The sequence below is a fragment of the Myxocyprinus asiaticus genome, chromosome 11 (genome assembly GCF_019703515.2).
Source record: "Myxocyprinus asiaticus isolate MX2 ecotype Aquarium Trade chromosome 11, UBuf_Myxa_2, whole genome shotgun sequence".
In the NCBI taxonomy this organism is placed as follows: Eukaryota; Metazoa; Chordata; class Actinopteri; order Cypriniformes; family Catostomidae; genus Myxocyprinus; species Myxocyprinus asiaticus.
Genome location: NC_059354.1, coordinates 30,977,607 through 31,001,567, shown reverse-complemented (window position 1 = coordinate 31,001,567; position 23,961 = coordinate 30,977,607). Strand labels below are relative to the sequence as shown.

General features: G+C 38.2%; 2 protein-coding genes and 1 long non-coding RNA gene across 6 annotated transcripts; 2 read left to right on the top strand and 1 right to left on the bottom strand.

Moving 5' to 3' along the window:
• Positions 1-1,365: 1,365 nt before the first annotated feature.
• Positions 1,366-22,681, bottom strand: LOC127448180 (ribonuclease H2 subunit B-like). Of its 4 annotated transcripts, none has more exons than XM_051710525.1 (12): positions 22,328-22,681; positions 20,208-20,279; positions 20,000-20,107; positions 19,800-19,876; positions 19,606-19,720; positions 19,419-19,483; positions 19,111-19,216; positions 17,534-17,615; positions 17,307-17,352; positions 16,915-16,992; positions 16,560-16,670; positions 3,847-3,986 (listed from the first exon to the last, which is right to left on the bottom strand). In XM_051710525.1, exons 1-11 carry the CDS (start codon positions 22,389-22,391, stop codon positions 16,560-16,562), a joined length of 924 nt encoding a protein of 307 aa, XP_051566485.1. In that variant the 5' UTR covers positions 22,392-22,681; the 3' UTR covers positions 3,847-3,986. The 4 variants fall into 4 exon arrangements, 3 of the variants coding, with proteins under 3 accessions (XP_051566487.1, XP_051566485.1, XP_051566486.1); XR_007898475.1 differs by lacking the exon at positions 3,847-3,986 and adding an exon at positions 17,082-17,136; XM_051710526.1 differs by lacking the exon at positions 16,915-16,992.
• Positions 3,711-5,831, top strand: LOC127448183 (uncharacterized). Its single transcript, XR_007898476.1, has 3 exons — positions 3,711-3,844; positions 4,505-4,599; positions 5,016-5,831. It is a non-coding gene; the product is annotated as an uncharacterized LOC127448183 (long non-coding RNA).
• LOC127448181 (uncharacterized protein C13orf42) lies at positions 10,210-16,464 on the top strand. Its single transcript, XM_051710528.1, has 3 exons — positions 10,210-11,409; positions 11,735-11,879; positions 13,830-16,464. Exons 1-3 carry the CDS (start codon positions 11,002-11,004, stop codon positions 14,078-14,080), a joined length of 804 nt encoding a protein of 267 aa, XP_051566488.1. The 5' UTR covers positions 10,210-11,001; the 3' UTR covers positions 14,081-16,464.
• Positions 22,682-23,961: the final 1,280 nt, after the last annotated feature.

Here is a 23,961-nt window from a genome sequence, read left to right as displayed (position 1 = left end):
TTGGAATAAGCGGTAATGTGAATTGGATAAAATGTGGTGAATGCCATAGCCTAAATGTAAAAAATAATGACCCTAAATATAGGCTTCAATTTCTATATGCAAAATGTTTTTGTTTTTTTTGGAGTGAAATAGGGCATTTTCACTTTTAATTGACCGGTTTTGTACTGACAATCATCCCATGTGGTCAGTTCACGAACACAAACACGGGTTTCCTGACCAACCACTCGGCGGCGCCATGATGATTCTGATTGCTGCTGGACTGTTTTCTGTTTCCAGTCTCCATAAGAAGCAATGTTAAAACATGCTTTTGGGGCAACTTTTACTAATTTAAGATGCTAAATATTGTTTGTCCACTAAGAACACACCGAGGCAAGTGAAAACACTGGAGACCGGAAAGCGAAAACAGGTAGCCTTTATGAATAGTTTAACACTTCCGTGTTCAGGAAAAAGCTATTGAATTTATTTAAAAGATCCAATGTCATAAATCTCGCAAACCAAAATATCTCCCTCTATTGTTGCTATTGATTTTGTGTCTGAGAGAAAACCCGGGTATATGCAGTAACCTATACACTGATCAGCCACAACATTAAAATCACCTGCCTAATATTGTGTAGGTCCCCCTCATGCCGCCAAAACAGCACCAACCCACATCTCAGAATAGCATGTTATTCTTCTCACCACAACTGTACAGAGTGGTTATTTGAGTTACCGTAGACTTTGTCAGTTCGAACCAGTCTGATCATTCTCTGTTGACCTCTCTCATCAACAAGGCATTTCCATCCACAGAACTGCTCTTCACTGGATGTTTTTTGTTTTTGGCACCAGAGACTGTTGTGTGTGAAAATCCCAGGAGATCAGCAGTTACAGAAATACTCAAACCAGCCTGTCTAGCACCAACAATCATCCATGCGATTATGTAATCAGCCAATCATGTGGCAGCAGTGCATAAAATAATGCAGATACGGGTCAGGAGCTTCAGTTAATTTCACATCAACCATCAGAATGAACAAAAAAATATGATCTCAGTGATTTGGAGCGTGGCATGATTGATGGTTCCAGATGGGCTGGTTTGGGTATTTTTGTAACTGTTGATCTCCTGGGATTTTCACACACAACAGTCTCTAGAATTTACTCAGAATGGTGCCAAAAACAAAAAAAAACATCCAGTGAGCAGCAGTTCTGTGGACAGAAATGCCTTGTTGATGAGAGGTCAACAGAGAATGGCCAGGCTGGTTTGAACTGACAGAGTTCTCAGATAACCACTCTGTATAATTGTGGCTAGAAGAATATCATCAGAATGCTTTTCTGAGAAGCGGATTGGCACTGTTTTGGTGGCACGAGGGGGACCTACACAAAATTAGGCAGGTGGTTTAAATGTTGTGGCTGATCAGTGTATATATACTGTATATTCTTCATCTTGTAAACAGTCACTGTGTTTGAAAAAAGTAATTGAATTCCTTATCAATCTCTTTCTCTTCACCTTTCCTGCTGATCTCATTTTCACTCACAGGTACAAACACACACACAATATTTCACCATGTGCTCTGATTGCTTTTTAATTTCACTTGGACAAATTTTATCATTAACAATTAGTCTATGGTAAAACAAATGTAAATATACAGCATGCATTTCACCAAAGCCACACAGTAGAGAAGAGAGGAAAGATGTTTTTGAACCCTCTAACCAATAGACACTTTTACACACAGGTTTACTGCAAGAGCATTTCCATATCTGGGTTGAATGATCTAAAGATCTAGTTTGAGTTTTAAAAGCATCCTGAGTGTGTGATATGGCTTCAAAAGCAAAGAACATGTTGTTCATTTATGTTATTTCTTTCATTCTTTTCTATAATTTCTTATACTGTATATTTACTCACTTTTTTATTAACGTTATATATTACCGCTTATTAAATTTTTTACATTATTTCTTACTCTACATTATAACTGTATTTTTGTTTACTCTAATGTTGTGTGCTATATTGTCTTTACAAGTTAGAGATACGGAGATAATGTCTCCAATTCAAGGTCTTCAACTCACGGGACAATGTTGTAAAGCAGCAATTTTTCATTGTCTCTGCTTGATATAATAACACTTGTTGAATTTGTTGAGTTAACATAAGCTGTTGATGTTGACTGGTTTTGGATATCAGGCACAACTGGTATTTGGAGATCTTCTGATAGAGAGAGAGGTCTAGTAAAGAGACTGGATCTAACATGTTGTTGGTTGCAAAGTTTCACCTCTGAAGATCATACTTGTAAAGTCATCTGCAATAAGTTGAAATCAGCTAAAAAGTTGATGACAACTGTGAATCAATTCATGATTACAAAGCTTTAATATTATTAAATACATAATAATAATATATGTTGTCTTACCTAGCCTCAGAATCCCCTTTGTGAGAAAGAGAATCTGTATCTTAAATTTATCACAGCATAAAAATATAAACACCTTACTGCAACACCAGTTGAAAGTTTTGAAAAGATGTAAAATGCCTCTTGTTTTCTTATAAAAAAAATAAAAAAATAAAACTTGCAAAGTTACAATGGACTCAGAGGAACAGTGAACACCCTTTGATCAGTATTTATTTTATTTCATATACATTATTGTCTCTTGGCTATGGAACGTGCATGTGTGCATATGCAGAGGCTATGTTTCAAATTTAGATTTTGAATCAAATGTGTTATGACAATGATCAACATCATTACAACTGAAAATTTAGTTCACCCAAAATTTAAAATTCTGTCATTTACTCATCTGCATTTTATTCAAAACCTGTATGACTTCCTTTTGTTCTGTGAAACATAAAAGATGTTAGGCTGTGAGGCATTAGGCTAACAAAATATTCACTCAGTCACCATTCGCTTTCATTATATGGGGAAAAAAAAATGCAAAGGTGAAAGGTGACTGAGAGTATCCATAACATTCTGCAAAACATCATTTGTGTTCCTCGGATGAAAGTCATACTGGTTTGGAACATCATGAGAGTGAGTAAATAATGACAGAAACCAAATTTTTATTTTTGGGTGAACTATCACTTTAGCATTCTCATTTCAAGCTATTGCATTGTACTTTTGAAAGACAATATGAAGAACTGCCACAACTTTCGTTTCTTTAGCAAACTTTCATCTACCTCCCCACTGTCTTTTATTTCCCACTTCTGCCTCCTTTCAAACTCACTTTGTCTCAGTGGAGATCTGCAGTAGAGGGGTGCTGATCTCACTGGACTGATAACTGCTGGTGACTTTCAGAAGACAGCTAAGCAGCATGTCTTTGGCTCGTGCTGTCTCCATGTTCTGCTCACGGCTCAGTTGTAGAGTCATCTGGTCCAGGCTGGTCTGCAGTAGCTCAGAGGCCATGACCGGCCTCGTCCCCGCAGGCCCCTCTGTCAGGTACTGCCTGTACAGCTCCAGAAGTTTCTGTTCCAGGTAGCCATTGAGCTGGGAGTTAGAGAGGGGCTGAGCAAACTGCAGAAGAGAGGCACGCTCACGGCCACTCTCTTCCCTCCAGCGCCTTGAGCTCCGGTACTCATGGACCAAAGGAGGCAGGAGGGAGGGGATAGGGACATCTCCAGACATCAGGAAGGGCCCAGGCTGGAGGTCCTGGCTGTGACTGCCCTGCACATCACCTGCACTGGGGCTCAGAGGCAGTACCTGGCCACCAGCAATGTGTAAATCGCTGTAGTGCTGACAGATGCTGTGGCAGCTAGAGGGCACCAAAAAGGCCTCGGCCTCTGGTGAGTCTGCCTGCCTGGGGATGTCCACACTGAGAGACAGTTGCCGTCCTGCCACAGGGGTTGTAGAGGAAAGATGGGCATCACACTGGGTTGTTTTGGTGTGCTGCTCTTGAGGTGAGTGGACTGGGATTTGGGCTGAAAGGTGATAGCTCAGTGGAGGTGATGATGGTGCTGCGAGTGTGCAGCATGCTGAAGGTTTTGCACATTCTGTTTCAGGGCAAACCATCAAAATCCACAGCTTACTTTCACACAGCATCTGTAGATAGACAGACACAGAAGTTAAAGTGCTATTATTCATGCTTGGTCCAAAGGACCACCCCCAGATTAGATATAATTTGTCTTTTAAACTGCATTTACTGAGATCATCTACCAATCCAAAAGATTTAACTTCTCCAAAGCTTACCTTCTTTTTCACTGAAGAATCTCTGTATGTTGTGCTTGACTGCACCCCTAGCTATTTGCAGTTAGGTCTGGGTCTCTAGGTCTGTAATTGGTTGTTTCATTGTAAGTGAAACCTATGCTATAGTTCTTCAGTTTTATGCTCCACTGAAGGAGGAAGTGAAAGCATCGAGTGTGATGAGATTTCGGTCTTCCATGTACATTTCAATTTCAATTTGAAATCATTTTTAGGTCTATTTATGTGAAACAGTTATTGGTTGGTGCATCTTGACACGGTGAAAGCTTGTCATGTTTATTACTGATGTGGTTCAGCTTAAAACAGTTTTTCTTAATGTACTATTAGGCATAACCATGGAATGAGTATTTTCATTACAGCAGCACTGGAAAATACCCACATCTCTACCATCTCAAGTGAGCAGACCCCACCCTCTTTGCTGTGTTTCCCCTAGATTTCCTGCTTGAGCAAGGAGGTAATGGATAATATCCCTGATGGAAGGAATATATTAACTATAAATATATAAAAGGTCAATTCTGTGCCAGTTATTAGTATTTCTTGTCAATAAGAGAATAATAAATTAGAAAATAATTATAAACATTTGTGCTGTTGTGGGCATTTAGCGAAACATTGCTGCACTATTTGCAATTCTCAGTTTCTCTTCAATTTTCTTTCTCTCTCTGTCTCTCTCTCACACAACTTTACACAGCTGTATGCCTTGTGAGAAGAAGAGTTATATTTTGCAGGTTCATGAGAAAAAGTACATCTGTATGCAGCACATTTCCTTAAATATATAACTCATCAGGGTTTGCACCTGCAGCAAATTTCAGCAAATTTGAAATTTCAGATTTCAGTAACCTTGTATCTTCATGTTCTGTATCTTCAATTCAGGCCATACAATAACAGAGCAATGCTAGAAATGTAAGCGCAGCGTAGTTCTAGCGGGAAGACTAGCAGCTGGACATCATCGCACCATTAGCTAAGTAACTCCTAGCCAATCACATGTAAGCCAATGCTTTATAAGTCTGCTCACAATCTATCACATTGCTGTTTCAGTGTGCTAACATGGCAACCTCCACCACCACCAGTTTAGTCCCGTCCTGCACGGGGGTAGACTCCTCGCCCCTGCCTCCTATCTCTGGCAGGATATGACGGTTCCAAGTACAACTTCTTCAGACCGACAGACGGGCTTACACCAAAGAGAGACATTACATTTCTGTTTTATATTCATCAAATAAATGTCATCTTAAATTTCACTCAAGTCTGTGAGTCTTCCTGATAGAACAGTGATAAATAATAATGTGACTTTTTTTTTTTTTTCAAGTTGTCTTGTTTCAATTATTTTACATTTTAATTTGAAGTCTGTTCCATATAGTGGGAAATGTAGATTTTGTTATGTAACAACGAGTCATCGCTTCCCCACAGAAACCAAATAATCGATTCCAATGTAATTTAAACCACCAGATTACCACTTAAATTGAATGCATCTCAGTCTATGTGGCCTGGGCTAATGAGCTAAAGGGTGGGTCACAAAATGCTGTGCAGTGACGTTCATTGTTCATGTGATGATCTGTATATAAAATGTAAGAAAATGAAAGATTATCTGATATCAACAAACAAGTAAACAAGCACAACTGCTACAAAATGTATTTAAAATAATATTGAGATTACACTCCAGGTATTATAGACCTCCATGTTTATAAGGAGGATGGCTACATTATGACTGTGTACTGGCACAAAAACTTCACTTGCATAACAAGTGGACCTCACGAAAAAACTAAACATTTATGATTTGCCCTTTTTAAACTGTTTTGCAGTTTATCAGTACTCTCTGTCTCTCTCACACAACTTTATACAGCTGTATGCCTTGTGAGAAGAAGAGTTATATTTTGCAGTTTCATGAGAGAAAGTACATCTGTATGCAGCACATTTCCTTTATGCAGCACATTTCCTTAAATATGTAACTCATCAGGGTTTGCACCTGCAGCTATTTGAAATATCAGATTTCAGTAACCCTGTATCTTCATGTTCTGTATCTCTAATTCAGGCCATACAATAACAGAGCAATGCCAGAACAGTGATAAATAATAATGTGATTTTTTTTTTGTTTTTTTTTTTTGCTTGCATTAAAAGTTTGTCTTGTTGTTTTAATCTGAAGTCTGTTCCATGCAGTAGGAAATGTAGATTTTGTTATGTAACAATGAGTCATCACTTCCCCACTGAAACCAAATAATCGATTCCAATGTAATTTAAACCACCAGATTACCACTTAAACTGAATGCATCTCAGTCTATGTGGCCTGGGCTAATGAGCTAAAGGGTGGGTCACAAAATGCTGTGCAGTGACGTTCATTGTTCATGTGATGATCTGTATATAAAATGTAAGAAAATGAAAGATTATCTAATAATTAAAACAAACAAGTAAACAAGCACAACCTCTACTAAATGTATTTAAAATGATCTTGAGATGCTATCCCTCTTTGTGAGGGAAATAAAAGTCTAATTTAAATCTTCAGTTACTGTGCTAAACAAAAAACATGTTGACCACAGAGTTAAACAAGAATTCGATATAAAATAAAACACAAGATGACGGAATAATGAACAATCATGAGGAATAAATTTTTCCTTGATCGTTTGAGATAAAATATTGTATTGTACTATGTAAACATACCTTAACTTTCAGAACTCAAAACTTCCTGCCCAGTCCAAAAAGACCATGAATTGGGCCGCATGCGCCAGCCGAGCATTTGCCATTGAGATGAATGGGAATGTTAACAGATTACACTCTCCAGGTATTATAGACCTCCATGGTTATAAGGAGGATGGCTACATTATTGTATTGGCACAAAAATTTCACTTACATTACAAGTGGACCTCAGAAAAAAAAATAATAATAAAAATGTATATGATTTGACCTCTTTAAACTGTTTTGCAGTTTATCAGTACTCTTTTTGTTGAGACTGGTGACCAAATGTAGTGTTTCTATATTAAAGTGCCAAATGTCCTCCTAAAACCAAGAAATATTTTTTTCTTTTATATATATATATATATATATATATATATATATATATATATACACACACACACACACACACACAAACACACACTGGCGGCCAAAAGTTTGGAATAATGTACAGATTTTGCTCTTAAAGAAAGAAACTGGTACTTTTATTCACCAAAGTGTCATTCAACTTATCACAGTGTATAGTCAGGACATTAATAAAGTGAAAAATTATTATTACAGTTTGAAAAACAAAATTCAGAAATTCTTAAACTACTTAAAGAGTTCTGATCAACAAAAAAATCCTCCACGTGCAGCAATGACAGCTTTGCAGATCCTTGGCATTCTAGCTGTCAGTTTGTCCAGATACTCAGGTGGCATTTCACCTCACGCTTCCTGTAGCACTTGCCATAGATGTGCCTGTCTTGCTGGGAACTTCTCACGCACCTTACAGTCTAGCTGATCCCACAAAAGCTCAATGGGTTTAAGATCCATAACACTCTTTTCCAATTATCTGTTGAACCAATATCTGTTTCTTTGCCCACTCTAACCTTTTCTTTTTGTTTTTCTGTTTCAAAAGTGGCTTTTTCTTTGCAATTCTTCCCATAAGGCCTGCACCTGAGTCTTCTCTTTACTGTTGTACATGAAACTGGTGTTGAGTGGGTAGAATTCAATGAAGCTGTCAGCTGAGGACATGTGAAGCATCTGTTTCTCAAACTAGAGACTCTGATGTACATATACTCTTGTTTAGTTGTACATCTGGGCCTTCCACATCTCTTTCTGTCCTTGTTAGAGCCAGTTGTCCTTTGTCTTTGAAGACTGTAATGTACACCTTTGTATGAAATCTTCAGTTTTTTGGCAATTTCAAGCATTGTATAGCCTTCATTCCTCAAAACAATGATTGACTGATGAGTTTCTAGAGAAAGCTGTTTCTTTTTTTTTTTTTTCTGCCATTTTTGACCTAATATTGACCTTAAGACATGCCAGTCTATTGCATACTGTGGCAGCTCAAAAACAAACACAAAGACTTAAAAAATTAAGCTTCATTTAATGAACCAAATAGCTTTAAACTGTGTTTGATATAATGGCAAATGATTTTCTAGTACCAAATTAGCAATGTAGCATGATTACTCAAGGATAAGGTGTTTGAGTGATGGCTGCTAGAAATGGGGTCTGTCTAGATTTGATCAAAAATGACTTTTTTCAAATAGTGATGGTGCTGTTTTTTTACATCAGTAATGTCCTGACTATACTTTGTGATCAGTTGAATGCCACTTTGGTGAATTAAAGTACCAATTTCCTTCCAAAACAGCAAAATCTGTACATTATTCCAAACTTTTGGCCGCTAGTGTATATATACTGTATATACACTGACCGATCACTTTATTAAATACACTTGTACACCTACTTATTCATGGGATTATCTAATCAGCCAATCATGTGTCAGCAGTGCAATGCATAAAATCATGCAGATACGGGTCAGGGGCTTCATTTAATGTTCATATTAACCATCAGAATGGGGAAAAAAATGTGATCTCAGTGGTTTCGACCATGGCATGATTTTTGGTGCCAGACTGGGTGGTTTGAGTATTTCTGTAACTGCTGATACCGCCGCTCCCTATACACATATTATGCAGTCTGCGTAGGGCACCAACTCCCTAGGGGAGCACCAGAAACTCCACCGGCTGCCCTTACTCGCATGTTATACGTTATCGCAAAAAAAGGTTCACGTCACAAAATTCCAAATAAATAAATACAAATACATACAATAATAGGAATAGAAAATGTATACTGCTACTTAGGTTTAAAAATGTATCCGAAAAGAATCACAAGGAGAGGTACTCATTGCCACATGGGGTTACTATCAAAACATCAAATGCCAATTGACAGCAAAAGAACAAGGCAATCAATCTCCAGTGCAGAGTGTTTATTTAATAGGCAACAAAACATTAAAAATTCAACGCAAATCGGCAGTTCCTTATTTAACCAGTTCCTTATTTAAGTGATACTCAATTGGCAGCAGCCAATGAGCTTCATTCATTGATCAATAAAACTGAGTATATAAATATCCACATAATACAACCAAATCAACAAAAATATACATATTTTAAACAAGTTAAAAATCACATAATTACCCCAGAGGGTAGAGCACGCACAACATGAAGAGGGATCGAGTCCACTGAATTTTCAAAAAACCTCGTAAAAAGGGAGTTAAATCCAATTCAGCATTTATACCCGGATACACTGACACATAATGAGTGGATCCAAAAAGACTTCCTTTGTAGTAAATGTTTTAATTTAGGATAAATTTCATTCGTTGGTCTAATAGTGTGCTTATGTTCAGCCAATCGATCTTTTAGGTGTCGTTTTGTACAGCCAACATAGAAAGTTTCAAAATGCAAAATGTCTCATATCATAAGTAATACCCTTATGTACATCGGGGAAGGTTTTTATTTTTAATACATTACAATGATTACCATGTCCACATGGGTATGTACCTATAGGTTGGGTAAGCCAGTTTTGCGACAAAGGAGGAAGAAGATAACTACGTACCAAGATGTCCCGAATGTTAGGTGCTCGTCTAAAACTGACTGTTGGTGGCTCAGGAAACACTTCCCTTAATATATGATAACTTTGTACTATATATCCCAATTTCTTTTTATGATGTTTTTTTATTTTGTATGCCTCTGTACTATATTGAGTAACAAAATAAAGTTGATTTGAAGGGTCTGTGATTTTTCTTTATTAAGTAATTTCTATCCACAAGTCTCGTTTTTTGAAAGTGTTGATTAAGGGATCCTTGTTTAGATTAAAACATTTACTACAAAGGGAGTCTTTTTGGATCCACTCATTACGTGCCACAATGTATCCGGGTTTAAATGGCGAATTGGATTTAACTCCTTTTTTTATGAGGTTTTTTGAAAATTCACTCTTCATATTGTGCATGCTCCATCATCTGGGGTAATTATGTGAGTTTTAACTTGTTTATCTTGTCTCATTATCAATTTAGATGAAATAATAATAATAATAATAATAATAATAATTGAGTGCATGACATTTGTTAAGTGTGTAAATAGTGTTTTTTTTTTTTTTTTTTTTTTTTTTTTTGTAAATTTATATTGTTGTTGATTGGTCATTGTATTATGTGGATATTGATATACTCAGTTTTGCGACTAATTGTACTAATTTGAATTATTGATCAATGACTGAAGCTCATTGGCTGCTACCAATTGAGTATCACTGTAGTAAGTAAGGTATTTTGGCAGGAATCATGGTTACTATGGTAAATTATGTAAGGTACATCCTGGATATTGCCTGTAATGCCCAGCAAATCTTATGTGTGTAACCTAATCTGTCTAAGGTGGATTAATTATTAATTTTTAGCATAGGGTTACAAATGCACCGTTACCATGGCTGCATCAGAAACCTACCATATTCTTTCTTACGGATAGGAAATGGTCATCGCCTGTAATCGTGTCTTCAAGCCATTTAGATCAATATAGGAGTTCAGCACCCTGGACAAGATCAACCAACAAAACTCCCATTTTTACTCTGAGCGGTGTTGACGAAGATATGAAGTAAGATTTCACGTGTAGAAAAGGTATTTGGGCCAGAGTGGAAAGGGATATGAAGAAAAAGAACCGATTGATTTTCATTAAGTAGTGATTATGTATAGCTTATTAAGAACTCTGGTTAAGTAATTTAGCATTATGATTTTATGTAAAGTGGATTACATTACAATTATAGGTCCCTTCGAGAAAGTCTAGTGTCAAGGGCACAATGGTGATAGACACCTCGTGTGGTTTGAACCTACATGCTTTCAGTCACAAGCCCAGATATTTAACCACGACGCAACAGCACCCAGAAGGTGAGCATAATGTTTAAGAAAATCAACGCAGTGTTCCGTCCGAACAATGGCCATCGCGCGCGGGACGGGTTCAGGCCAAAGGAGGACTACCATAGTGCGTGCACAGTGAAACTGGTCCGGAGTACGTCGATGCTCGTGGTCGGAGAGAGCAGTCGCGTGCAGCAGGACTCCACGCTAAAGCGGAGCGTGAGCGTCGTGAGTGTCGAGTCCAGTATGGCCCTGTACTACTACCAGAGCCGCGAGGACCGAATATGGCTATATTCCCAGAACCAGAACTGCTTGGATTACTTACAGGAACTGGTCGCACTCAGACGTCAATACACCAAGAGTATCGGCGACCTCAAGAATGGCGAACGGAAAGATAGCGCATCTCACAAGAAACCCGCACCCCAGCCACCGAACAATAGAGTCACACAGGTGAGAAAATTAGTGCAATAGTTTTCAACGTCGGTGGTAGTAGAACTTTATACTGACATTGACTTGTGTATGCTGGCACTATGACAACAAAACCTAATATTTGAAGTGGTGATTTTATATTTTGGTCAGAAGATTATACTGTAATTATTCATTTTTAACAAGTCATTTCAATATGCCTACATCAGAAATATTGAGACATGAGATACAATGGTTTTAGTTTGGTGCTTCATCTGTACTTTGCAAAAAATGTTAATCATGAAGGGCATTACTGTCTAAATCAGCAATGCAACTAACAATATTCATAACACCTATCTCCTGGATAAAGATTTCAAGGCCGGAACCTTCTGCTCCACCTATCCCAAATGAGGAAGACACACTCCAGTTTTTTGATACAGTCATTGCAAGCTGTGACCCAGAGCCCAATCGAAAACCACATGTTGATAATGGCCATGCAGACGTGGACTTTATAGGTGAGCGTGGAAAGGATTATTCCGGGTTCAATACAAGTTAAGCTCAATCAACAGCATTTGTGGCACAATATTGATTACCACAAATATTTATTTTTCCTCGTCTCTCCTATGTTTTTATTTTATTTTATTTTTTATCATCCCCTTTTCTCCCAATTTGGAATGTCCAATTCCCACTACTTAGTAGGTCCTCATGGTGGCGCGCTTACTCACTTCAATCCGGTGGCGGAGGACAAGTCTCAGTTGCCTCCGCTTCTGAGACAGTCAGTCCACACATCTTATCACGTGGCTCGTTGTGCTTGACACAGCGGAGACTCGAAGCATGTGGAGGCTCATGCTACTCTCCGCGATCCACGCACAACTTACCACACACCCCTTTGAGAGTGAGAACCCCTAATCACGACCACGAGGATGCTACCCCATGTAACTCTACCCTCCCTAGCAACCGGGCCAATTTGGTTGCTTAGGAGTCCTGGCTGGAGTCACTCGGCACGCACTGGATTCAAACTCGTGACTCCAGGGGTGGTAGTCAGCGTCAACACTCACTGAGCTACTCAGGCCTCCCATCTCTACTATAAAAATAAATAAATAAAATTAAAAAAACGGAAATCGAGGTTACAGTGAGGCACTTACAATGGAAGTGAATGAGGGCCAATTTTTGAACATTAAAATACACGTTTCAAAGATTTAGCCACAAGACATAAACAATATGCATGTAACATGATATTAGAGTGATAAATTACTTACTAACCTTTTCTGTGTAAAGTTATAGCCAATTTTACAACTTCATTACCATGACGATGTAACGTCAACAAACCCTAAAATGATTGTAAAAATGATGATTCAAACAACTTTACAGCTTAAATATTACATGAGGTTTAACAGAAGAGTTAATGTAAGTGCTTTTATAAAATTATAAGCTTCAAATTTCTGCCTTTAAACCCTCATAATTGGCCACATTCACTTCCATTGTAAGTGCCTCCCTGTAACCTCAATTGTTTTGCTTTTTTTTAAAGAAAAGCAGGGATGAATCGAAATAAATTGTTGTGGTAATCAACATTATGCTACAAATGCTGTCGATTGAGCTTAACTTGAATTGAACCCAGAATATTTCTTTAAATATTTAAATGACATTATTACAATTATTGTGGAGGCAGCTGAGAAGATGCAGTCTACGAATTGAATGAAATTTAATGGAAAACTTAAAGCATTCTCAATGTTAAGGAATATTCTGGGTTCAGTTTAAGTTAAGCTCAATCAATAGCATTTATAGCATAATGTTGATTACCACAAAAAAAAACAAACATTTTTTTTGACTCTTCCCTCCTTTTCTTTAAAGACAACAAAGATTGAGGTTACAATGAAGTACTTGCAATAAGTGAATGGGGGCCAATTTTTGGAGGGTTTAAAGGCAGAAAAGGGATCTTATAATTTTATAAAAGCACTTACATTAATTCTTGTTAACTTAACTGTAAAGAGCTGTAAAGTTGTTTAAATTATTGTTTTAAAGGTCATTTTAGGGTTACTGTTATGTCGTCATGGCAACGAAGTTGTAAAACTGGATGCAAGCAATTTTATCACACTAAAATCATATTAACACGCATGTTGTTTATGTGTTGTGGTTATAATTTTGAAACGGGGAGTATTTTAATGTTTACAGATCGGCCCCATTCATTTCCACCATAAATTGGTTGCCTCACTGTAGCCCAGATTTTAGATTTTTTTATTTATTTTAAAAAATGAATTTGTGATAACCAGGATTATGCTACAAATTCTGTCAATTGAGCTTAACTTGTATTGAATCCCAATTCCTTTAAAAGGAGGAATCCCAACTATTTTTAATTAACCTCACTGGTCAAATTGGAAGTATTTTGTTCTTTTCGGCCTTCTGTTGAATATAGTGTTTGTTCTATGTCTGATTCTCTCCCTCCACCCATTTAAATCTCTCCTTAGTGGCAACCAGTACATGTGAGCATGACCTTCATTCTAACTGGGTGCTGCGGGACCCTCGTCGAATCTCTCTGACAGAGTCACAGCCCAAGTCTTCAGATATCAGCCCTGGGCAGAAAGCCCAGCGGAAGGGAGACAAGGGGAGCACCGGTAGTAGGAGATGTCTGCAACGGAACCCTATCCACCTGCCAAAAGTTGTGGAGAGTGCCTTTCAGACACTGCGTTTCAAACCCAAGCTAAAGAAGAAAGACTAGCTGCTTAAAAGACTCCACTGGTGCAGCACTGTTACGTTCCAGGTTTAGGGCCCTGAACTTAAACTTTTTCATGTATGACCAAGAGTTGTGCACTGTGAGGTTGAACTGGGAATAAAAACTAAGGGCCACCCTGAGAAGACTGACTCAGCCCATAGGGTAAAACTACACAGAGATGTGTTGTGGTATATGGATACAAGATCTGTGACGTAATGTCAGTGTTTTAGAGCGTACTCAATGCACTATCTTCATAAATTATCCACAGCAGATCAGTCTCTTTTTCAGATCTCAACAGCAAACCCTTAAGGCCATTAACAGAGCATAACCACCAGTGTTGCCAATTACTTTCAATGAAAAGTAGCTAAAGCCTGCTAAAAAAGTCGCTAAAAGTAGCTAGATGATGTCATGCGTTAATTAGCATATTCATTATGTCATCACGTCGTATTTGCATTCTGTCTTGTGTCAGCCCTTTACATCTGTTTGCTTCTCTCCTACTATCTGTGCTCACATACTGTATTTTAATACAGCCGAATTCCCAATAAAGCTGTTCTCATGTACATATTTGTTCTGTTTCTGTTGTCAGACAATGGAACGAGTATGAAATAGTGACTGAAACGCCACCCATTAAGACTACATGTTAACCAGTAGTCACTTCCAAGCAATTTCCAAGCTGCTGCTCTGCACTGCTAAAATCCTGATTTTACAACATAAGTTAAAGACAACGGCTGTGCTGTGATTTTGTCTATATTTACATGTAAAATGATCACTCAGAGAGAAAGTTAGAAGCGACAGAATGTCTTATTTTTTCTCTCACACAGCGCACAGCCTCCGTCTGGGTAACAGTGAGTGATAAGCAAGAAAAATAATGGTCAAATTAAATTGTTTAAATTAAAACAAAGGAGGAGCAAACCATACAGATTATTGATTGGCCTTTGGCAACTCTGTTTGCACATGTGCAGCTCATTCACGTCTGTGTCAGCTGCCGTGCGGTCAACTGAATGTGCTGCTCCTCTGTCTGCCACTCACTGAACGGAGTAGACAGAGAGAGGTATGCCTGCAGCAGGAAAGCAAAACATCGCGCTCGCGCGGCAATACTGGCGACTCTTCTACAGAAAGTAGCTAAGATTTGTCCAAAAAGTCGCTAGATTTGTCACTAGGTGCTTTTTAGAAAAAAAAAGTCACTAAAGGGGTCTGAAAAGTCGCTAAATCTAGTGACAAAGTCGCTAAGTTGGCAACACTGGTAACCACTCTGCTAGATACAGGAAAATCATCTTACACTGATTCCATCAAAGCAAATTTGGAATGGAAATGAAATTTCTTCATCACAATAACTCAAATCAAAGGATGACTTAACTGATGAACCAGTCAGCTAATAAGGATGGATGATGTACAACACATCAAGGCCAAGGGGCCAGGTCTTTACTGCCTGGTTACGATAGTTGATAAGAAACACAATTAAACACTACCTACCAATAATTTAATAAACTGAATGCAAAATTGACATTTGTAGTTTCTACATTTGTTCATTCTGGTTCTGGCTGATGTACAGTGTAGTACAGTACAAATTTTGTGGCTAATTTGCAGTGGCCATGATTCTTTATATAAAAATCCAAATCCAAAACAATGAAACCGATACAAAGTTCCTTGGTTGGTGGGTTTGTACAATTGTTGTGGTATACGAAGTGATTTTTTACTTGAACTGCCCATCTCATGAGCAGGGGGCTCTCGTACCCACTCATGAATGTGCAGGGGAGAGCAATGGTCAGTCAAGATTTTCACAAATAATTCATTAGATTTTGTTTTATTTCTCACCATATGTTGTATGCCTTCAAAACAAGGCATGAGTCACATGGAATAATTTTAAGAGTTATACTTTGGTATCCTTTTGAAGCTTCAAGAGGTGGTCACCATCCACTCCCATTGTATGACAGAGGGCATAATAAATTTTGTGTACCGAGAAAGTAATATTGCTTTAGAACAACACAAGGGTGAGTAAATAATGACAGAATTTTCATTTTTGGGTGAACTATCCCTTTAACTAAAAAATTATTCAAGCTATGAATTTACTCTACTAGCGAGACAGATTGTGCGATTTTTAAAAAAGAAAATGTTTACTTTAAAACTTATAGTGAAACTAATGTGTTTGAATCCAAAGCTAAAAGGGGCAGTTTGTTTCTTTAAAAAAAGGAAGCAAGAAATTGGGTATTACATAAAGAAACCATAACAAAAGCAAATCAAACCTCACAATACACCTTACACTGAAACAGGTGCAATATATTTTAACAAGAAATTACAATTAATAAAATTAAGCTCAAAACTGAAACTATCACACTTCACATCATATGCAAATAATGTGTTATCATTTTGCACAGAAGCACTGTATTATATACAGCACATGCAGAGCAGTAAATAAATGAAAGACTAGAGTACAATGTCTTTTTTAGTAACTTTATTAGCAAAAAATAAACACATTGACACTCACTTAGTTCTTCTCTTGCTTAACTTTGGGGCTGAAGAACGCTGTCATGCTCTTCATACCAGTTTTGTCAACTTTGGCAAGAGTCTTCTGAGCCGCAGTCATCTTTTTTGGAGCCTGAAATAACATCAACCATATTTTAATGATTGTAATTAACTCATTTAAGTGGGAAATATGAACATATGAAGCTTGAACTGCCAAATTATTTTTTAATGATTTTTAATGCAGACAATGAGAAAAAGACAGAGAGAGACAAACACAGTAAGCTTAACATGGTTTGTGTTTCATAGTGTTTCATGATGTTTCTTTCACTGCTGGTATCATTACTACTATCATCACTGTGTCTGTGCTTCTAACTCACTTTTCGTGCAAAGTCTGCACTGTTGAACTTGGTGTAGTCTTCTCCGGCTTCTACTGGTTTATCTGTCAGTTTTTGTTTCTAACAAATGGAAGACAGCCGTCACAACACCATAAAGACCACCAACTGATATTTAACATCTAAGTGAACAACTACACCACTGTTCTAACCTCCATTCAGAAGCAAGGCATTATGGTGCCATTTTGAACCGATGACTAAAGCTGACTGAGTTAAAGAGATAGAAATCGGAAAAAATTACGAAATCACAAGCAGCTATGACTTACAAAGCAATAAATCAAGTAAAGCAGGACCAGACATCATTAACATTCAATCATGACAGTAAAATGCAGATTAGTTAAGCACAAAACGCTGGTATTTCTAGCAAAAAGATTTACCTTAGAGGGAGGCACTGTCTCTTTAGGGCTGGATATCTCAGGCAACCTTTTAACATGAGAGACAAAAACAATATTATACCTATGTAAATGTAATAACATGGTTAAAGTATAAATATATTACATAAGCAGTGACATGCCATTACTGAGTTACCAACGTATGAAAACACTTGAATGCAAGTGTATATACTATGAGTGCATGCTGCTTTACAGAGTGTCCCTGTACATACTGCAGATGCTTGAGGAGATCTTTGCTCAGGTCTTCACTGATGTACTCTGATATGAGACCATGTGCATAATGCAAGTAGTCCTCTGAAATGATTACAAATAGAATCCTATTAGCAAACTAGAGAGGTAAAGTTTGTCAAGACAAACTTGTAGATGTTGGCTTGACAAAGCCTTGTTTGAGAGTTTAAACTAGTTTTAAAGGTTTTAAGTTTGATGGTTATACAGATATTACAGTAAGACAATCAGCCAGCAAGCCAGACAGGTAGATAGATGGATAGAGCGAGAGAGAGAGAGAGCGAGAGAGAGAGAGAGAGAGAGAGAGAGAGAGAGAGCACAATGTATAGCAGATTAAAGGCTTTTAGTGGGTTTGTTTACATTAGAATTTTTGACAATCTGAGTATGAACAAAGTCAGTCCACTCAGCGGCCATATTTGGATTGCTCCTGGGCAGGCTGGGCCGCTATTTTTCTATGTAAAAGTGGCATACAAGTACAGTGCCTATATACTTGAATGGGGAAATCAATTTAAACTCAGTTTTTCACAATTCCTGTCATTTATTCATAGAAAACATTCCCTGTCTTAGATCAGTTAGGATCATTATTTTAAGAATGTGAAATGTCAGAATAATAGTAGAGAGAATGATTTATTTCAGCTTTTATTTCTTTCATCATATTCCCTGTGGGTCAGACGTTTATATACAATTTGTTAGTATTTGGTAGCATTGCCTTTAGATTGATTAACTTGGGTCAAATGTTGTGGGTAGCCTTCCACATGCTTCTCACAATAATTTGCTGGAATTTTGGCCCATTCCTCCAGAAAGAAATGGCCTCCTTGCTTGCACATGCTTTTTCAATTCTGCCCACAAATTTTCTATCGGATTGAGGTCAGGGCTATGTGATGGCCACTCAAATACCTTGACTTTGTCCTTAAGCCATTTTGCCTCAACTTTGGAGGTATGCTTGTGGTCATTGCCCATTTGGAAGACCCATTTGTGACTGAGCTTTAACTTCCTGATATCTTAAAATATTCCAAAATCATCCAGTGAGTGGCAGTTTTGTGGATGGAAATGCCTTGTTGATGAGAGAGGTCAATAGAGAATGGCCAGACTGGTTCGAACTGACAAAGTCTACGGTAACTCAGATAACCGCTCAGTACAATTGTGGTGAGAAGAATATCATCTAAGAATGCTATTCTGAGATGTGGGTTGGTGCTGTTTTGGCAGCACGAGGGGAACCTACAAAATAATAGGCAGGTGGTTTTACTGTTGTGGCTGATCAGTGTAAGTTGGCCCATTATGAACATTCTGTCAATGTAACTTTATGGGATTTTTCCATTATCTTTATCTGAGCAAAAACCGTGAGCCCGTTTAGTTAGAAAAGACACAGCACACTATTTCAGAACATTCTGAAGGTCTGTGCCGAGTTTGGTGGATGTAGCTTAAAAGCTCAAAGAGGAGTTAGTGTTAGAAATTTTGGTCTCGGTTTAGGGATTTTGAAAAAACCCTAACCAAAATTTATCAGGCCAAAATAATACTGCACACAAGCATGCTCCACCCCTACTAATTCACCCCTTTTTTTCACCTTCTGTAGCATCTGCTTCCTGTTTGACTCTGACAAATGTGCTGGACTTCACTCCTCCACCAACAGATATATTGCTCTTTTTGAGTGTGTGTTCTGTCCTTTGAACCTGAGATAAATATTTCAAAATCTCTTTCAGATATAACACAGAATATTAAGTCCAAACAAGCTAGCAATTATTCAACAGATAAAGTTGGTGGGATATGGTTTTCACATCAACAACCTGCAGTAATTAGCAACTTTACATTAAACACCAAGATCAATTTTCTTGACATCACTTGATTGTAAAATATGTTTCAACTTGTAAGAACCTTTTTCTTAAGCCACTCCATGGTCTTCTCCTGGTTATATCTGTGGAACTTCAGAACACCAACCTCTGAAAAACAGTTTCAATCTGGATATTATCCAATGGGTGCAAAATATGCATATTGTACCACAACACTATATATGTAAATTATTTAGCTATCTATATGCCGTCACATTTATACATAGAAACACCTTTCTCATCTGCCACATGATGAAGGGAATCCAATCCCTGTTTGCATTTCAGAAGCCTAGTGCATCCAGGGAAATCCGCATCCTTCACCATCTGCTTCAATGGCTGGAACTTTCCCTATAAGAAGGGTGACACTGCTCACTGCACAAAGACATCTGAGAGTGCTTTTGTTTTTATATTTAAATTATTTGTTTACCTCAGTGGCAGCACTCTTAATGTATGGCAACAGTAGAAATAAAGTATCAATGGGAGTCACATACAGCAGTCTACCATCTGAGCACATGCAGGCATAAGACAGCCATTAGTCCATTTAAGCAACAATTCAACAACAACAGTAATTCAACTGAGCAACAAAAAATCCATGATCATGGTCAACTTTTTGTGAGGTGAGCTTACCTCTTTGTACTGTCTGTCCGATAAACCAAGACCGGAATTCTTCATTAAAGGCCTTTACCTCATAAACACTGACATCACCACTGCCAAACAGGTACAGTGAAGAACTTCCTATATTCATTTACAATGAAAGAACTCTCAGTCAGTTGCAGTTGGAGTTACAATGAATCAAACTGGTATAGTAGCACTAAATATAAGTAGGATGAGCAACCTGTAGCAGGATTCTTTAGTTTGATAAATGTTGGATCATTGTCTGCAGAACTGCCTGTGTCCAGTACTGAATCTGAAAGAGAATCAATCCAACTTTTATTTCTCAAGCGCATAACAATACAGCATGCAGCTTTAGATAGTATTAAAGGTTACACTTCACTTATCCTTCCTAAGCACTGAACTGATCATGTTCATACTTAAAACATTTGTCATATTAAAGGGATAGTTCACCCACAAAATTAAATAAACTCAGCAAAAAAATAAACATCCCCTTTTCAGGACACTGCATTTTAAAGATACTTTTGTACAAATCCAAATAACTTTACAGATCTTTATTGTAAAGGGTTTAAACAATGTTTTCCATGCTTGTTCAATGAACCATAAACAATTAATGAACATGCACCTGTGGAACGGTCGTTAAGACACTAACAGCTTACAGATGGTAGGCAATTAAAGTCACAGTTATAAAAACTGAGGACACTAAAGAGACCTTTCTATTGACTCTGAAAAACACCAAAAGAAAGATGCCCAGGGTCCCTGCTCATCTGAGTGAATGTGCCTTAGGCATGCTGCATGGAGGCACGAGGACTGCAGATGTGGCCAGGGCAATAAATTGCAATGTCCGTACTGTGAGACGCCTAAGACAGCGCTACAGGGAGACGGGAAGGACAGCTGATCGTCCTTGCAGTGGCAGACCATGTGTAACAACACCTGCACAGGATCGGTACATTCGAATATCACACCTGTGGGACAGGTACAGGATGGCAACAACAACAATCCGAGTTGCACCAGGAACGCACAATCCCTCCATCTGTGCTCAGACTGTCCACAATAGGCTGAGAGAGGCTGGACTGAGGGCTTGTAGGCCTGTTGAAAGGCAGGTCCTTACCAAACATCACCACCAACAACGTCGCCTATGGGCACAAACCCATCTTCGCTGGACCAGACAGGACTGGCAAAAAGTGTTCTTCACTGACGAGTAACGGTTTTGTCTCACCAGGGGTGATGGTTGGACTCGCGTTTATTGTTGAAGGAATGAGCGTTACACCGAGGCCTGTACTCTGGAGCAGGATCGATTTGGAGGTGGAGGGTCTGTCATGGTCTGGGGCGGTGTGTCACCGCATCATCGGACTGAGCTTATTGTCATTGCAGGCCAACGCAAACGCTGTGCGTTACAGGGAAGACATCCTCCTCCCTCATGTGGTACCCTTCCTGCAGGCTCATCCTAACATGGCCTTCCAGCATGACAATGCCTCCACCCATACTGCTCGTTCTGTGCCTGATTTCCTGCAAGACAGGAATGTCCGTGTTCTGCCATGGCCAGCGACGAGCCCAGATCTCAATCCCATTGAGCACGTCTGGGACCTGTTCGATTGGAGGGTGAGGGCTAGGGCCATTCCCCCCAGAAATGTCTGGGAAATTGCAAGTGCCTTGGTGGAAGAGTGGGGTAACATCTCACAGCAAGAACTGGCAAATCTGGTGCAGTCCATGAGGAGGAGATGCACTGCAGTACTTAATGCAGCTGGTGGCCACACCAGATACTGACTGTTACTTTTGATCCCCCTTTTGTTCAGGGACACATTATTCAATTTCTGTTGGTCACATGTCTGTGAAACTTGTTCAGATTATGTTTTAGTTGTTGAATCTTTGTTCATACAAATATTTACACATAAAAATAAAAGCAGTTGAAAGTGAGGACGTTTTCTTTTTTTTTTTCTTAGTATGTCACCATCTACTCATTCTCATGTTGTTTCGAACTCATTACTTTTCTCCTTTATGAAATGGAGACAATGAATTGAAGCAAACTATTAGGAACTGACAGTCACCATTCACTCTTACTGATATATATAAAGATGTAATGAAAGTCAATGGTGACTGAAGCTGTCATTCTGCCTAACATCTCCTTCTGTGATCCACCTGAGAAAGTCATACAGGTTTGGATCAACATGAGAGAGTAAATTATGATCATTTTTGGGTGAAAGACATAGCAATTAATCCTCAGTTATATATAATAAATAAAAAAAACTTTAAAGACTTTAACAACGTCAATTCACGAAAGCAGTCAGCAGCAACTTTTTTGCAAAACCACGTGTAGCATGCAACACAGTAAATGTAGCGTACCTGGCGCAATGACAACCCAGCTGTCGCCATCGGTGTGCGCAGAGCGTTTCTTTTTAGTAGTCATTTCAAGGACTAGGTGTTAAATTGTAAAACTGCTTGTCTGTCTAATATGAGAGCGCAGCACCAGTGGGTTCACCACCTCCAGAGAAATGGCGGCAAATGTTGTTTACAGTTGAGATAGGGGCGTGAAAACTCGGAGTAATGTTTTATTCCGCTGCTATATTAAGTATGGCTTTACAACATAATACCTTTCACAATTCTAGACTAAAAATGTATCTGATCCAGTGTGTCTCTTCGCAAACTTTGCCAAAACTTAGCAAACAGCACCTCATTTGAAATCGCTTCTACAGCCGCCCCTCAAAAAATAGTACGTTCTTCCAGAATTCCTTAAAGACATACTAGCACATTTGTTTCAGAGCCTTGAAAATTAAAGTTGGAGCATCCTCCTTAATAGTCTTCGCATTGTTTAATAATTTCATGTGTAAAATTATATTTATTTAAACGTCAACACACCTGAGATGTCGCATAATTATACATTTACAATGATCAATTTAATCTGTTGTTAGCCTATTATCACACATATTACATTCGTGCTAATTATTAACATAGATCACGCTGCAGATTACCTGTTGATCAAGCTTTTAATTTAATCAACCAACTGCAGCACAAAATGTTCAAATATTTCACTGAACATATCAACCTCTTTTTAAAAATCATTACCGTTTCTATCAGTTGCCTCAAGATGGCGTCAATGTCTTATAAAATGCATGGAATGACGATCTCAAAGTTGTTAGTAGCCCACACCCATCTATAGCAAACATTGCGAATTAATTGTTAGTTCATTACCCACAAAAAGCTTCTAGACATTGTTCCAAGACATTTCAATAAAAGTGCTAAATGTAAAATAAAGTGCAATACATAGACAAAATGCTATAAAAAACAGAGTTCATGTAGGATGATCAGAGATAGGGTTAAGTAATATGAAATCAATGATTATGTATAGAGAAGAGAAGAGAAGAAAAGAAAAGAGAAGAGAAGAGAAGAGAAGGCTCTGAAAGCTTTCTTCATATATTAAATCCATCTATAACAACTCTTACTAATCTCGGTCTAAAAGAAATGTTTTAGCACCCCCTCATCCACTGAATTTCTCTTTTCCCCTTTCCTTAGAGACACAGAGGCCATTTTTATGCAACGTGTGTTCTAAGATGTTTTAAGAGGTAGAATGAAAGCTGGTTGGAAAGAAGCTCATGCATGGTTCAGCAACACAGGCACACCTGACTTGTTGGTCTGTTTGTTGGAGTGATCAACAGACTTTACAGAGGAGATCAGAATAATGATTCTAATTTTGCATCTGAGCCTTACCTCCACCCACACATGCAAAATTAAGCAAACACACCACAATACATTGCACACACACTTGCTCCCACAACACTGCAGGAAAAAGAAAATAATTACATTTTACTGGGGTTTGGTGAAAGTTTTACTCACAACATACAGTTGAAGTCAGAAGTTTACATACACCTTTCCTGACATTTAATCATAGAAAACATTCCCTGTCTTAGGTCAGTTAGGATCACTACTTTATTTTAAGAATGTGAAATGTCAGAATAATAATAGAGAGAATGATTTATTTC

Coding starts and splice junctions, on each gene's coding strand:
- LOC127448181 (XM_051710528.1), top strand. CDS start 11,002: ATGTTTAAGAAAATCAACGCAGTGTTCCGTCCGAACAATGGCCATCGC. Junction 11,410..11,734: donor CGAACAATAGAGTCACACAG/GTGAGAAAATTA, acceptor TCCTGGATAAAG/ATTTCAAGGCCGGAACCTTC. Junction 11,880..13,829: donor TGCAGACGTGGACTTTATAG/GTGAGCGTGGAA, acceptor ATCTCTCCTTAG/TGGCAACCAGTACATGTGAG.
- LOC127448180 (XM_051710525.1), bottom strand. CDS start 22,391: ATGACTACTAAAAAGAAACGCTCTGCGCACACCGATGGCGACAGCTGG. Junction 19,484..19,605: donor TCATGTGGCAGATGAGAAAG/GTGTTTCTATGT, acceptor ACTGTTTTTCAG/AGGTTGGTGTTCTGAAGTTC. Junction 19,217..19,418: donor TGGAGTGGCTTAAGAAAAAG/GTTCTTACAAGT, acceptor TATTTATCTCAG/GTTCAAAGGACAGAACACAC.